This window comes from Astatotilapia calliptera, chromosome 7 (assembly GCF_964374335.1).
Source record: "Astatotilapia calliptera chromosome 7, fAstCal68.1, whole genome shotgun sequence".
In the NCBI taxonomy this organism is placed as follows: domain Eukaryota; kingdom Metazoa; phylum Chordata; class Actinopteri; order Cichliformes; family Cichlidae; genus Astatotilapia; species Astatotilapia calliptera.
The window spans coordinates 66,783,254-66,799,217 of record NC_137428.1 but is presented as its reverse complement, the minus strand read 5'-3'; the positions used below and the strand labels follow the sequence as shown (position 1 = coordinate 66,799,217).

General features: G+C 41.2%; 1 protein-coding gene across 1 annotated transcript in view; it reads right to left on the bottom strand.

Annotated features, from left to right (window-relative positions):
• Window positions 1–15,964, bottom strand: part of tmtc2b (transmembrane O-mannosyltransferase targeting cadherins 2b) — an 82,483-nt gene that overhangs the window by 31,963 nt on the left and 34,556 nt on the right. Inside the window, exon 2 of the mRNA XM_026176644.2 lies at window positions 12,140–12,716. Coding sequence (XP_026032429.1) covers window positions 12,140–12,716 — 577 coding nt within the window. The remainder of the gene's footprint in view (window positions 1–12,139; window positions 12,717–15,964) is intronic.

Below are 15,964 nucleotides of genomic sequence, written 5' to 3'. Positions count from 1 at the left end.
GTAATGAAGAAGGAGGTAAGACAAAGTGGGAAGGAGGCCTACAGGAGGGGAATCCCACCACACTACTGATCAAAGACACTGACATGTTAAATGTGAAAATAACATTTTCATTTGTAAGTTCTGTGGTATCACCTGCTGTGGAAAAACCTGGAATTTATATGATGAAAGCAAGCAAATGTGAGCAAGAATATTTCCAACTAATACATGACAAAATATGCCAGTTCACGCTCTCTCGGTCAGCCTTTATTAACCATAATCACTGCAGCAACATGGGATCCATTTCTCTCAAAACCATTAAGTCAACATTCCAGCCTCGCTCACTCTGTTTCTAACTGAGCCGCTTTAAAGGCCCTTACTGTAAAAGGCTAAAACATGTCATGCTTTCATGCTGCAATCAGAGGTCAGACAGAGTCACTCTCTCCCATTTATTCTGTCATCAACTGCAATCAGACATCTATAGATTTGTAATGGCACAGAGAAGGTGAACCTTATTCTGTACAATCAGAGGGAGCAGCTGAGAGGATGAAATCTACACGTAAAGGGAGGAAGGTACTGTTTGTATCCACGAGGAGGATGACAAACTTGCTGAATGAAGAAACAAAATTTCATTTCATTCACTAACTTCTGCCATTTTGCATTTGTGACGTTTGTGAAGTTTTTCCCAGTTTATTTGCTGGGTCACATCTGAGAAACAAAGAATGAAACGACTCTAAAATCACCTTCTATACTCTGTATACACACTGGAAAAGGCAAAATGGTCAGGCTGCCCAAACAATAAGAACATAATGACAATGGAAAACCAAAGTGGACTCAAAGCCTTAACGTTTCACAGACAATATTTATTGAGTGAAACCACAGAAATGGTTTGAAAAATAAACCGACTGTTCCCGATTTCTGGGCTTTCGTTTCCCATATTTATTTGTACTGCAAGGGCCAACCAGACTATGTGACCGCTACTGCAGATTCGCTGCGACAAGATGCTGATTCAAGCTTGAAGGGGGGGAATTTTTTTGTTGCTGGAGGGAGACGTGTGTGTGCCCCGCGCTGCTTACAGTACAAGTTCGAAACTTTAAAGATAAATGAAAAAAAAGTAAAAATGTTGCCAGTTGTGTCCAGACTAGATTTATTCTGTACATGCTTGGATTCTCTCTCATTACTATGCATTTGGGAGATCAGAGCCATTGTGTTGTTGGGTTTAGAGCGGCAGTAAGCTCCTACGGTGCATGAATGAATGACTCAAAGCCAGAGCAGGGTCCAAATCTAAGCAGATAGACTGTCGGAGGAATGTCACATGCTGGTTGTAGAAATTGTATTCTTCCTTCTGTCAACCACTTTCTGAACCACTCTGTCTGGTGTGTCCTGTTACAGTTGCCCACAGAAATAGTGACAGCATGTCATTTGTTACTGTGAATACTGGCCAGTAATAAGCATGAGAGAAGCCGAGTAAAGTAAAAAAACAAAAAGATGACTTGTTGTGTAATAATGATGAAGAGTTGACACAAAATAAAAAGCAATTAAAAATTAATCTGAGCTGAATCATCAGTTTGTTTTGACGGCTGTTTGTGAGTCTCACTCCTTTCACACATTTCCATTAATCTGACAGTATTCGAATCAGCTTTATGTCTGAATGAGCACCTTGCTCCTGACTGAAACCCTCATATTGCACTGCTACACTCACATATCATCATTTTAAACAAAAGTGCACACCGTTTTCTTAAATGGGAAGGGCACAAAACTACGTCTGTTTAGAATAGAATAGAATAGAATAGAATAGAATAGAATAAACCTTTATTATCCCATAGATGAGAAATGTGGGTGTTATACAGCTCTTATAGCAAGGGGTACATCAAATATAGAATGAAGGAACAAAGTGGTGCTATATACATAAGCAACTGAAATTTGCATATACAGATAACAATGTACAGAAATATGTATATATTTATAAAATATGTATAAATGTATGTATGAGCACACATCAGTGATTGACATTGAACTGGGCATTTTTAGCTTGTTAGGCAAATGTGTAAACCACTGCACTATGGAGCTCTGTTTATATTACTACTACTACAAATGCTTTGTCATAGTTTTCCAGTGTTTTTTAGCCTTTTTTAATGTCGTGTTTTTACAGTGAGTCTTAGGGGAAATTCAATATGTTAGAATTTTTTTAAATTTATTAAATGTAAATGTATTATTTAATTTAAACTATCCTCACTGCCGTGGAGACACTATGGGAGGGTGTGCTTTGCCCATTTTCCTCCTCAGGCACTGTTTCAGGTGTTACAGTCAGACCTTCTCCTTCTTTTTAGCAGTGCAGGGTTCATTCTTCTCTCAGCACTGTCTGCACTCTACCCAAAGGTGAAACTGTTTGCATTGATTTAGAATAATTTTTATTCACTGACATACCACAGTAAATATGCTCATGTGCACATTTCTTGAACACAACAGTATTTTTGTGTGTGCACTTATTTGTTTCATTGAGTACAAACATTTCTACACATTAGAAAAAGGAAAATCTTGGAGTGAGACTCCTGCTCTCAGTCGGCCACAGAAACACTTCAAAATGCTCTTTGAGAAAAGACAAAAAGCAACGAACAAACAAGCACAAAAAAAGAAAATCGACCCATTTCAAACATGTCGGCACCAACAATAATCTACAGACATCAAAGAGTGCACAACAGACACACACCTCATTGGCCTGAGTACACAAAGACGGCTCCAAAAATCACCGTTTATGTTGCGTTCACTACGATAGTGAACTCTATCACAGTGAAAGACACATTCAGTGAAGGGCAGATTAACTATGACACTCACAAGTAACGACTTTTTTAAGAAGCAGGAGAGCAGGACACCGTTCAAAGGGAAAGACTGGGGTTGTGATGAGTACAGTCACCAGACCTTAACTGAGTGATTCAGCTCATTGTTTCACACAATTCACAGAATGCGTCATCTGGTAAAATCCATGGCGAATCATAAAAGTCACCAAAGAAGCACGCAATTACTTTAATTTGTAGTTTTCAGCAAAGACACTAAATCAAAAATGGCCAAGCAGAGATGGGGATCTAGAGAGTGAATTATTGATCAACATTACAAAGAAAAGGATCAAACAGAAAAGGAAAAAAACCTTTAATATTCAGGCATCCCAGACATCTTTCCGTAGGTCTTCAATAAAATATCTCAGTACAGCTGTATGGTGAGATTACCAATGAGTCGGGGAGTGACAGAAAAATTAACAGATGTGCTGGCACAGAAACCAGGCAGGTCTGACATCTCTTTTGCAATAAAAGGATTTAAGATATTACATATTTTACAGCTAAGTTAACACGTTCTAAAGGTATCTTTAATCCATTGAAGCCTCAATACAAATCACATCGTTGAAGAGGCTTCGTCTCACAATCTGAACCCATGTTTACAACTGATGGATTGTTCAATGTGGCTTGGCTTTACCACTGCAACAATCAATCCAGTGTGTCATTACAGAGAAACTAGAACTGGGTGTGGGCCAGATTCCATCCACACCAAACGGATGACTGAATGTTTAAGGACAAAAAAACCCTGCAACTCAGCAGCTAAACAAGAAGGAACGGGAGATTATTAGAGAGAACAGCCAGAAATGAGGGGCAAACAGCTGAGGAGCAACATTTGGCTGCGTTAGCATGCCCAACAAGCTGCATGTGCTTAATCACAAGTTCAGCACACTGGAAGAAAATTTCCTGGCTCCACATGAAACTCTTTGTTTCAATACTAGCTGAGCATATAATCTGAGAGGAGAACAGCAGCTCTAAACGGACATAATTAGATCAAAAAAGAGAGAAAAGTTTACTGGAGTAGTTTGGGAGTGAAAAGCTGAAACAATCAGTTCTTCAGACTCCACGATGTCATCTTTATGGATGAATTTCACCTATAGTTTTATCTTATAACGTTAGTGCAGATAAAACACTATTAATTTGGTCTTATATGCAGGTGTGTGACTTTTAATGCAACATGACTTTGAGGATGAGGAAAACCCCCAAACCCTAAAAGAAAACATGATTTGCATGGTTTGAAAATGCCCAGAGGGATCCTTCATGACTGACTGATTTGATGAGTTCAACATCACCAGCTTGGTGTATTCCTAAATAGCATCCAGTGATTGAAGGCTCATGGGTAGCGACATTCAGACATTGGCTGTTGCATCCATTACCATCGCTCTTCTTTAACACTTCTAACACATTCCAGCCCTCTTCCTTTTTTGCAGATGCACAGTTTCTCATCAGTTCTTGTCCATCTTACTTGGAACGCCCACGCTGATAATCCTAGATTTGGACCTCATGTCATTTGTTTCTCCTGCTTCAGTTTGTGTACAGTGGCAAGCTGCCCAGGTTATGCATGTGAATGATTTTATTTATGGCAGCAGTTTAAAGTTTCCTGGATATCTGATTACACTTGTTTTGATTAGACTTCCTAAAAGCTGTATTTACTGTACTAAGAATACAAACAACTCACTTGAGAAAATTTCCCAGGAGTACTGTAAACCTGCCACACCACTCTGAGCCATTCCACATTTTATATTTTGACTGTGATTTGATTGTTTTGCATAACCATACCTCACAAAACCTCTGAAAACAAAGCGCTTTTGTAAACAACTATATTATATGTAAAACTGAGGGGTGTAATTTTTGGTGACCATTTTCAAATTCCCTAATTAAATTAAACGACACTGAGTCAAGCGTTTCAAAGAGAGGCAAAAACAAGAATATACATGAGATGATGTGTCTATAGAAGGCTTACACAGGGCTGCGCTAGTCCATTTATATCGGCACGTTAGCTGGAAGTCTAGACGAAATGTAATTCTGACTGACTCATTTTATATGCCAGTTGATTTGCTGAGACCATAAAAGGATCCTTAAATAGGAGCCACGGATAAAAACTGAAACTATAGTTTGCAAAACTTTAAAGTCTCAGTCAGCCTTACTGTACTGTATCTAAAGAAGGAGCCAGCTCACTTTAAATGCTGACTAAACATTAAAAACAAACAAACAAATACACTGAAGTTAATTACATCACTGCGACTCCCTGTAATACGTCTGGCTGAATAAATTATTCCTTGTGAAAGCTTAATGATTTTGGGGAAACAGAAGGAACAGTAAATCCATACACATCTCCATCAAGACTGAAGGATAGAGTAGGACACTGGTGCTGTGGGACGTTCCTTTTTAGAGCCGAGGTCTTACATAACAACCGCTATCGATTCGGAGACGTGCCGGCTACAAAAAGAACAAATGGTTTTCAGCAAGAAGCGAGGAAAGGGACAGTGTGAAATATTTCAAGCCCCATGCACTGTTTCACATCTGTTTTTATACCAGCATGAATCTTTTGCTTTTTTGTTTTTGTCAGCATAGTCAGGGCCACGATATTGGCTGTCGCTGGCAACGAGCCTGTCAGGTTCACTTATGTTTAATGATCGGTACGCTGAGCCAAAGCCAGCCAAAGTCAGGTTCCATCACTGTGGTAGCACTTGCACTGTTTTAGCCTGAAGTGAAAGATATTCAAGGGCTGAAAGCCCGCCTCAGTAGTACGCGTGTGGAATTTATCTCATATTGCACTGCTAGCATGTGAGCTGTTTTTTGGCGTTAGACGAGGTATCAGCAAACACTTCCAGTATTTTTTTTTAAAATAAGAATTCTGACTTTTGATTAAATGTGTTGGCATCACTGAGTTGGATGAGAACATCTATGAGAATGTTAACAAAACCAAAATGAAATTTCAGCAAGTGGTTAATTTGGAATAAGATGTCAAGGTTCAAGTCAAAGCTAACACAGTTAGCCCTTCTAAAGCTCAGCTGGTAACATTTTGTTTGTTTTTAATTTTCTTACTGTTTGAGATCAAATGATGTTTTTCCCAATGTATTACTCTCTCCTGGTTAACATTTAAGCTAACCATTTCTTTATTTTAGTCCTTATGCTGAGCTAAGCTAATATAATTGCAGGTGTATAATAACAACAACAATCTTATAAAAGCAGTTCATGTCTTTAATTAAATACTATTTCCCCCAAATGTCCAACTAACATCATAAATTATGCAGCCTAAGCACTAATCCTGGTTTTCTATGAATGTGTTTACATTATCTATGCTTCCGATTAACCGTCTCCCAATCAAGACCAGAAGTGGGGATGTATTTCCCCACGTGAGAAGCAGGTGGGTGAGGGCAGGGGGCACTAGCTGAGCCCACCAGGCTCCATCTATCACACTGTGACAGGAGCCATTAGAGCATGGAGGAGCATCTGTGGAGCCCCAGGTAAAATGTGTGGGGTGGGCTGTGTTTCTAATGCACAGCAAGGGTATGTATGGATGTCACATTTGTATACAGGCTCTATAAGTTTCATACACAAACTGGCATGTAGACACGCACTACACGTGTACATGCTGTATGTGTGCACGGACCTCACATCTCCCACATGCGCCTCCAGTCTCATGAGGTCAAGCCTCGCTGAACCCACCACCTGCACAACACCTGAGCACTCAGTCCAAGAAAACTTTCACCCTTCAGACATGTTCCATCCATGCACACACGCCTTATGCTTGTGCACTTACCATACAAGCGTGAACAGAAAACAAAGAGGTGAGGAAAAAATGATGCTTGTGATTTTGACAATCGCTAAGGGCCAGCTGGGTCTCATCCTAGATTTAGAAATGACTTTCCAGTGGTCTCGTTGTCAGATGTTGAAAGTGACTGCAGAGGACTGTCTCATGTTTCTTTTAAAGATGTAGCTGAACTCTTGTGCACTTGGGAGTTGCTATGGCTTGTGCAATATTGACATGACATCACCAAGACAATTCCTCTTTATCCATTTTACACTCTTAAAGCATCAGATTCCGACACCGTAGCTTCAAAGGATTGCTCTTGACACAGTCGTATCAGTGGTGTCGGGGCCTTAAGAACTCAGGCGCATAAAATGCTCATACAGCATACTTTCAGGAAGGTGAAAAAACATCAAGACTGTGTTTTTGGTTAAATAAGGACATGTTTAATATGGCCATGATTCAAAGAGAAGAAAAATGGGCCCTTAAATAAAAAGAAAGGCATTTCATGAAGGAGAAGTATATGTCCTAACAGGTCCTGTTTTTCTCCACTGTTAGAACTTGCAAACAGGCCAGTTTCACTGTCTTCAATTGTCTAAACATGTATTTTATTGGTGAGCTAACAAAGAAAGAGCACCAGGTCCCAAGAACAAACACTTTATTGCATTATTCTATGGAATAAATTCGTCAGATCACATTAAAAAGCATTCCTTCCTCAGCTAAATTAGGACACTTAATTGCGTTTCAGTATCTCTTATTGAAAATGAGCCTATTAGCTAACACTGTGCAGGAAATAGTCTCATAAAAAGCACGTTTTTCCACATAAACTGTGGTTACACCACACATGCGCCACTGCCAACTATGCTACATTTGAATGCTATAAACTCATTGCCTTTGGAGTAGCAGGACACATAGCAACACATGGCCATAAAAGCTTTAATCAGGCACAAAGCAACTGGTGTGTATCAACACTGTAAAGGTCAACATGAGTAAACAATTTAATGACGGTTTTTCTTTTTTTTTTCTAGTATTAGGAGACATCACACGTCTTAGAAAGAACTAATTAGCAGCCAAGGTAGGCACAAGGCAGTAGTGACAGATATTAACACAGTAAGTGTTGGTACAGTCAACAGTAATCGCACACAGGCTAATGACTGCATGGAGGAAAAGTAAGTGAGGGAAGGCGAGATTCTTCAAAGAAACATGTCAAACTGTAAGTTCGACATTTTCACAACCGCTTATCCAATGTTACATTCTGGAGGTGAGGGCGATGGGACGAGGGGTACGCCTGCAGATACCATGAATCTGGCATCAACGCTCATGCAACACCTGTTGTTGTTGTTTTTTTATTACCGTCTGCACCTATTGTTTCCCTCTAATCTCTTTCATTGTCTTTCTTTCAGAGCAGCGAGCAATATAAGCAGAAAGAGTCCTACACTTTGATTTCATTCCAAATGCAACATGTGTGAAACATTCAATGTTCACAATGCAAATAAATCAAATTCATGAACAATAATTGAATTTAAACATTAGGTTTTCTCTCTTTACAGATTTTTTTTATGCACATTGCAAAAATATGCTTATCAACCCTTGCAACTTCCAGCTTTAGCAGCAATAGCCTATTTTCTTGTATGAAAGTGGGTAACCAATAGTAATTGTGTGGATGCCTCAAAGGGCATCCACACTATTGAGTTCCTGTTTCTCTTTATTCTTGATCTTCAAGTTGCTTCCGTACGTTTTTCGGTGTTCAAATCTTAAAAAATTCTGCTCTTTCTTGCTATGACTTTTGGTGCTCATAACTTCTATACTTTTTGAGATGTTGAATTTTTTTTGCAATATTTTTTGCCCATTTCTTCCACATTATCAGTGGGGTCACTGATTTTCCTTGTTGGGTTGACCTAGGTTTTAGCTCAGTGAGATGAACAGCCGTCCTCAGACTGGGAGGCCCGGGTTCAAATCCCGCTTATGGCAGCATTTCATTCAGTTAACAGTTAAACTTTTTTAACTCTTTTCAGCAAAATTTTCAGTTTTTTCTGCTGTTTTCAGAAAAAAAACTTTTCTGCAGAAATTCTGCTCATTCACCTCTTCTGCAAAATTTTCAGCCTTTTCACCTCTTATCAGCACAATTCTCAGCAGCTTCTGCTCATTTCAGCACCTCTTCTTTGTGAGAATGAGTTTGGCTCAGTGAGATGAGTAGCTTCCTTGAGACCAGGAGGGCCAGGTTTGAATCCTGCTCACGGCAAAACTTTTCATCACTTTTCAGAAAAAATTTCTCCGTCTTTACCCCTTTCAGTAGAATTTTTGGCTTTTCACCACTTTTCAGCAAAAATTTCTGCTTCTTCACTTGTTTTCAGCAGAATTTTCAGTTCTTCACCGCCATACAATTTTTTGCAACTTTTCATCTTTTTCAGCTATTTTCAGCTGACAGCTTCAGCGTTACGGCATCCACACAGCATTTTCGCAGGAAATGCAAATTTTTCTAGTTGAATTACAAATATGCATACCCCCTTTTTCCACATCCAGAGTTTTACAGCAGTTAATATGTCCTGAATTTCATTTTAGTTCCAAACTAAAGTCACTGGAACAGCTTCTATACACAAAGCCTGGGAGAAAGAACTGTTTTATTTGGGGGACAAAAGTACAGGAGGAGACGATCTGTGAACATGCACGATCAGAAAGGAAGTATATTATGAGGCTCAGAGAAAAAGACACTAGTAGCTCTAGTTTTACATATTGCATCATATGCACATAATTCTCATGCACCCAGATCTGTTATGCAAATTTCAACACATTACGAGAAAAAAAAAATCAGTCAAGATAATACCCATGCATTAGCTCCTGCCTCTGATTTGTATGCAGAGAGTCTGCAGTCAAAGTCTCGATGAGATGAGTTATGAACCTACATGGAATTACAGTGACGCCGAGTTTCGACTGCCTGCACTCTTTAAACTGCACACAGAAGCCGCAACGACACAAAGGGAGATTTGCAGCAGATATAAAACTCTAATGTAATTGACTGTGCGCCACAATCAGATAAGCAACACTAAATGTCAAATGACTCCAGCTGAGTGGAGCTTGGCGATAAAATATATAGTGCCCATTACGGCGTGTCAGTCATTCACCGAGCCCGCCTCTTTAACCTGAATGAAGAATAGTTCCTTGAAATCAAACGTGGAAAAAGCCAGGACAGGCTGACAGATCCTCTCTCTTGCATTTTATGCCTAGTTTCCCTCTTATCACAGAATATTAATGTGCCACTGTGGGTACTTAGCAGCCAGATTTTCAGCACCTGATAAATCTCAACCCGCAATTTAAAGCGCAAACTGTATTTATTTTCACTGCGATCGTCATTTGCAACGCTGTATACAATTTAAATTTCATATGGGCGGCTGAAGGCTCAACTCGCCCTGAGGAATAAGTCCCCCTCGCGTACCATTACTCAAAGTGACTGCCTCGCTCCACGGAGACAGAGAGAGACAAATGTACACGGTGCAGTAATGAACTGTTTGCCATTTGGGTAAGCGATTGGGTCACGAGACTCGCATACATACGTACTCACGAGAATACAGTACTGCAGCATTTCATCACAGACGTTCATATAAGAAGGAAACGTCTCGAGTTAACATGATTGAAGTGATGATGACAGGTCTCTGGCTGTTCTTGCTTTTATGTTGTCTGTGGTGTGACTAAATGATATGCTACGATAATGATGGTTGTCAGCTAAAGTTAGGAAAATCAAGCAAACTCACTTCCAAAAAATATGCTTTTTTTTACAGTCTTGCCTCAAAAAAACTTTGTTTTCCCCGTGTGCCTGACAGCCCACAGCTCCTTATTTGTCTCCTCAATGCACAATAACCCACTGCGACCTGACTTCTCTTTGTCTTGCAAAGATCTGTTATTTTTTCATACCAGTTTTAAGCTGTTTTGACTTTGAGTGACTGAGCACCCGTGACACTGCTTTAAAGAAAGGTGATCTGATTGATGCAAACACCACGAGGATACTCGGGCAAAGTTTACTGTTAATAAATTGCATACTTTTAAGTGGCTTTGCAATTCTTGAAAAACAACTGCAAGACAATCTTTGAAGCAAATGACAGATGTGACTTTATTCTGTTATGACAGCTACAGTAGAAATAAACACTTTAGTACTGAGAAAAGCTGACACACCACACCACACCCATTGTAGCAGCATTACACAGGCGTGTCCTCTTTTATAGAGCTGATAAAAAACCTTGTATTTCGATTTTACACGTCTCTGACTGGCTCAGCACCAATAAGACAAAGTAACAGCAATGGGACGGACGGCCTTTATTTGTCATTTCCTGCAAAAACAAAGAAACATGCTGCAGACAAATCTTAACACTTCTCTTTTTAATTTTGCAACCTTGTTTACTTCAAAGAAATACATGACTCTTATTCTATTTTAATATCTGTAAAAAGCTTAAAACATTTTTATGTAAAGCACTTTGGCAACACACCGAGCTACAGAAGCTACGCTGGATGAGCAGCGCAGCAGCAGAGCATATCTGACCCCGGTGATGTTTGCCAATTTAGCTGACCATTATGGCAAACCATGAAAGACATCTATAGGGCCTGCACTGTGCCAGAACTGTAACTATGTTCCAGTGGATTTTGTTTTCCTGCAAAGACAATTGGATCAGCAGGGTTTTTGGACTTTCAATCAAAAGTAGAAAAACTGTCAGCTTTGAGGCATCATCTCCTGCAGCCCTTTTGGCCCCGTTTCCTTTCTGGTCTAGCCATGCCTGACAAGCCATTAGCAGGTCTGTCCGCCTGCCGCAATGGATGGGCAATATTCCAGACAACACCGGGAGTCTGATAAGGCTTAAATCATGAGAGGACAGCTTGGACATGAAGCTAGAGTCCCGCAACCATCATTTTTAGACTATGCTGCACACTAAAAAGGAGAGGCTTCTCATTTTCTTCGTTGCTTTTTATCGTTTCATCTGTCTGTCTTATGTTTTACATACGGCCTTGCTGACCACAGTCCCTCCTTACCACACAGCATTTCCAAAAGAAAGATCCCCTTTCATTGGCTCCTCTGGAACACTTTTGTCACATCTGTGCACATGTCTCATTGAATTTGTGATGATGGGTAGGGATTCAGGGATGTCACAGGAAGTAGACAGCAAATAGTAAATACTTCTGACAGGAGCTGTTGGGGGAAAAGGGCTTCTTAATGGCTGGATGCTTCAAAGGCGACAAGAAAATATAAAATGACCATCGCTTTTTGTTATCTTAGCTGTTTCTCCTGAAAAATATTTTCATTTCCATCTCTTTTTATCGCTGCACGCCATCTGAATACACAAACACACACACACACAGAAAAATGGAGAAAACCTCCAATGTCCATTGCATAAAAACAGCCCACTTGTGAGAGGATTAGTAATTTGCAATTTAAACATAAGAGGAGCACTGAGTGATCCTTCTGAATCGCTGCACAAAGAGACGATATGGAAGGGGGCAGCCCAGTTCAGATTAAACATGGACTTCACTTTTAAAAGGCTTACCTTGTTTTGCAAACATGAATGGCCAAAAACCTCCAACAGAACAAACAGTTTACCTTGTAAAGGAGCACAATGATCTGTCGCAGTTTGAGCCTGTGGAAAACGCAGACGTCATACAGCGCTGATACAGCCAGAACGGTTACTCCGAGCTCCTTCCAGAGCATGCTGCAGGCGGCGCAACCCAAGCTACCAAGGAACCAGGCCACGAGCCGCCAGGACCCAGCACACCCCCGCAGCCTACAGTGACGTATGTAACACAGCAGGGACAGCAAGAAGAAAAGGGCGGCACCTTCATCGGCTCGGCCGACTACACCTGCCACTGCCTCGGTGTGAATTGGGTGAGAGGCGAAGAGCAAGCCAGCCAGTAGGCTCCACAGTCCTCCTCCGAGCAGCAGGCGAGCGAGTGAGGTAAACAGGCCTGTCACAGCCCCATGGAGGACCACATTAACCAGGTGGTAACCCCAAGGCTCCAGCCCACCCACAGCATGATTAAGGCGGAAGGAGAGGGTACACAGGGGTCGGTAAGACTTATGGCTGCCGCTGTGTGTGAGTAAGGTGCCCCAGAAATCATCGTAGAAGATGTTTGTCCAGGGCGTCTCTGGAAGCAGGTCCTGATTGGTCTTAATTGCACGGCTGTAAAGAGAGAGAGAAAAAATGGTCAGACAAGAACTTCTGATTGCAACAAAACAAGAAAATAGTTATCTACACGGACAGATCAATCAGTATTTGATCTGAATGTTGCGTTGAGTACTACAAAGACTACTGGTCTCTGACATTCAACAAACGTGTGACAACTGAAGACATTATTTGCTGCTGTGGGTTTCTACAGGCAATGCCTGAACGTGTGGTCATGTGGCATTCACACAGAAAATCAAACGGCGAACTTTAAGTACTGGGCATCTTTGCCACCACCACTTTGGGATTTAAGCAAGAGAACCACACCCAAACCCACAAATACAGACATCCGGTGTGTAATTTTCTGAAGTTAAGAAATACGGTAGACTGAGACGACACCAGTTTGATTTCTGCTGCAGAGACCGAAGGAACAGATTTTTAGAAAAATCGAGGTAAGTGTCCATGAGTAAGTACAAATTAAAACATTTAATGTGTAATTTTGGCCTCTGCTGGCAGCCGTGGCCACCAAATAAAAGACCAGTTAGACATCCCCTGACAGGGTTGAAGCTACATGACCTATCCTAATGCTGCTACATTAGCCACAAGCTGTGTGTCAGTGGTTGTGGGCACGGCCGACAGGGGTCAAGTAAGGGGCAAAGGAAGGCACATTTCTCCCTACGGGAGTCCTTACATAGATGTAAACTGATTTCCTATCTCTTCTGTCACACTACAAAGTGTCCGACAGCTCGTCAAACCTCTGCTGCTTTTTATCTGCTGATGATTTATCGACTCTTCAAATCAAACAAAGACATCAAAAAAAGCGTAGCGGTGTAATTGCAAATGTGATAGGTGGTGCATGACAGGTGATAACAAGCCAAGTGCACCCCATTGTAATCTCTCCTCACGGTTAACACACGATTAGTCTGGAGACAGATGGGAGAAGGTGAGACGGAGTGTTCAACACCTCATGACGAGCAGTTTTTTTAAATATATGATTAAAATAAACACAAATTTGAGAAGAATTTATGTATAAAAACCCAGTTGTCTCAAAGGTAATGAACTGCTTCCTCGGCCACTCTGAGACTTTAAGCAGAACACCTTGGCACAAGCCCAGCTCTCAATAGCAGAAAGCTCATGAGAAGTTTGGTGAGGTGCACTTCAGCATTCATCAAATCACAAAATGATCCATCACCCAGTCTCTGTGAAACTGGTGAGCAGAAATAGCTCCACCTATGATGGATCTAAGGAAACTACAGGCTGCAGGATGTTGGAAAGGGCATGGAAATAATCAACAGGGATATAATAGAAATGCCTTGAATGTCAGCAGACAAATGACTGGATTTTTTCCCAATCTTCTCCAGTCACACTGAAGAAGCAGGCTCACGAGTCAGTAGCCCAACTCTACACTTCACCCCTCAGTTCGTTTTCTCTGGCCCATTTGTCAAGCGAGATCTTCATTCCTCTGCAAAATCCTCACATAAGAGGCATTATGGTTCAATTACATCTCAAAGCCATTCTGGATAGAGTGTACTCTTTTTCCATTGCATAGTGCGGTGGAGCCAAAGAGGCCAGATAGAATATATATCGCCTCAAAACCACACCAGATTTTTCTGGCAGCAAAGCACAGACAGAAGCCGATGTGAGGCAGGCAAAGACCCACTGAGCCACCGTGCCAGGGCTCACTTCTGAGATTGTCTCTTTCTTATATGTCACAGAGGCAAGTGAGCACCTAACACACTCAACAAGCAGGGAATCGAGGAATACAGAGAAAGAGGAGGTGTGACATCACAATCCACTTTGCAACAACTACACAAACACGCCCAATAAATGAACACGGTTGGATACGGTCAGTTTCTCCGGTGTATTTCTAATTATAAATCCACTGCTTCTTGTCATCATCATCATCACGAAGCCCCATTGCTGCACCAGCTAAGAGGCCAGCTGGAGAGGAAGGTTCAGTTTCTGTTGTTGGCTGGGCCCATTCCTCGGTAGAGCTGGCAGCAGGAAGGACCTCTCTGTGCACTGCGAGCCTTTTCCAGGCGAGAGCACATTCCTCCTCCAACCGCCAGCCTGTACTCCGACTCCCGAAGGAACAGACGGATCATGTGGCCACTAACAAGAGAAGCCTCAGAAAAACTTTTCTACCTCCCATTACTCTTTCTCAATCATCTGCTTCTGGCTACCATCCTCAGTTCCTCCACAAGTTGTCTGGATCTCATTCACGTGCTTTAATCGGTCACATTTGTTTTCTTGTCAGAATGTGGACTGAAACAGGGTCGTGTCAGAAACTGCGCTTTTATCCCTGTTGAGATTTGTTTTTTATATGAGCAAAGTTTTTGATTATTTACGAAACGGCGTGTTTACTTACACAGCATGAAATATTTAACAAGAAGAAAAAGGCTGTTAAGGCTCGTGAGCCTGGAGTGTGTGTTCTACTACGCATGCTGCGACCAATTGGAATAATTGTGGTGAAACTAGAAACCTGAGAGATGTTAAAAACATTTCCTAAACTCAATATTTTTAGAAAAGTGTAAGGTCACCAAAACAAGAATGTGTGTGTGACCCCGCTGAACTGAGAAAATAAAGACAGCATGGAGTCTGTTTATATCACATGCCTGACTAACTCCTCCTCGTCGCTTTACAAAAATTATCATTTCCATTCTCACACCACTTCTGAAAGCTGCCGGGGCACGGACCGATTCTCGTATACATCAGTCAGTCCTTCTGGTTTGTCAAAGACTCTTTGTTCATGGTTGACTTGGAAAGAAAGAAAAAAAATCCCTACTTTTCTTTGTGTCTACCTGTCTGCGAGAACCTACAAGGCTGAATTTTGTGAGATATGGTCGAGGGGTCACGAGCCAGGGAAAAATCCCATTTTGATGCTGTGTTTTGGAAGCAAAGATTATTATCATGGGTTTGGTTACAAATTACATATTAAAGATGAGTGGACTACCGGCCTTGGAAGAGGTCTGCTATGACCACACAATGCAATTATAAACCCAGAATAAAAGCAGCACATCCATGAGAAATCTCCCCATCTCCTTACTCTCTTAGGCAGATCAAGAGAGAAGAGCTACTGGAACAATTTCATGTATAATAAGAATGCAGAAGGAGCAGGGTGGAGAAAAATATCCACATCTAATGACTGCAGGATTCCACGTAAGGCCATCGAACATTCAAGATTGATTGGCTCTTTATGGTTGAGACTAAGCAGCACATAGGAGACGAGCCTGGATATTAAAAAGGAGATTGAAATCCAAGGACAT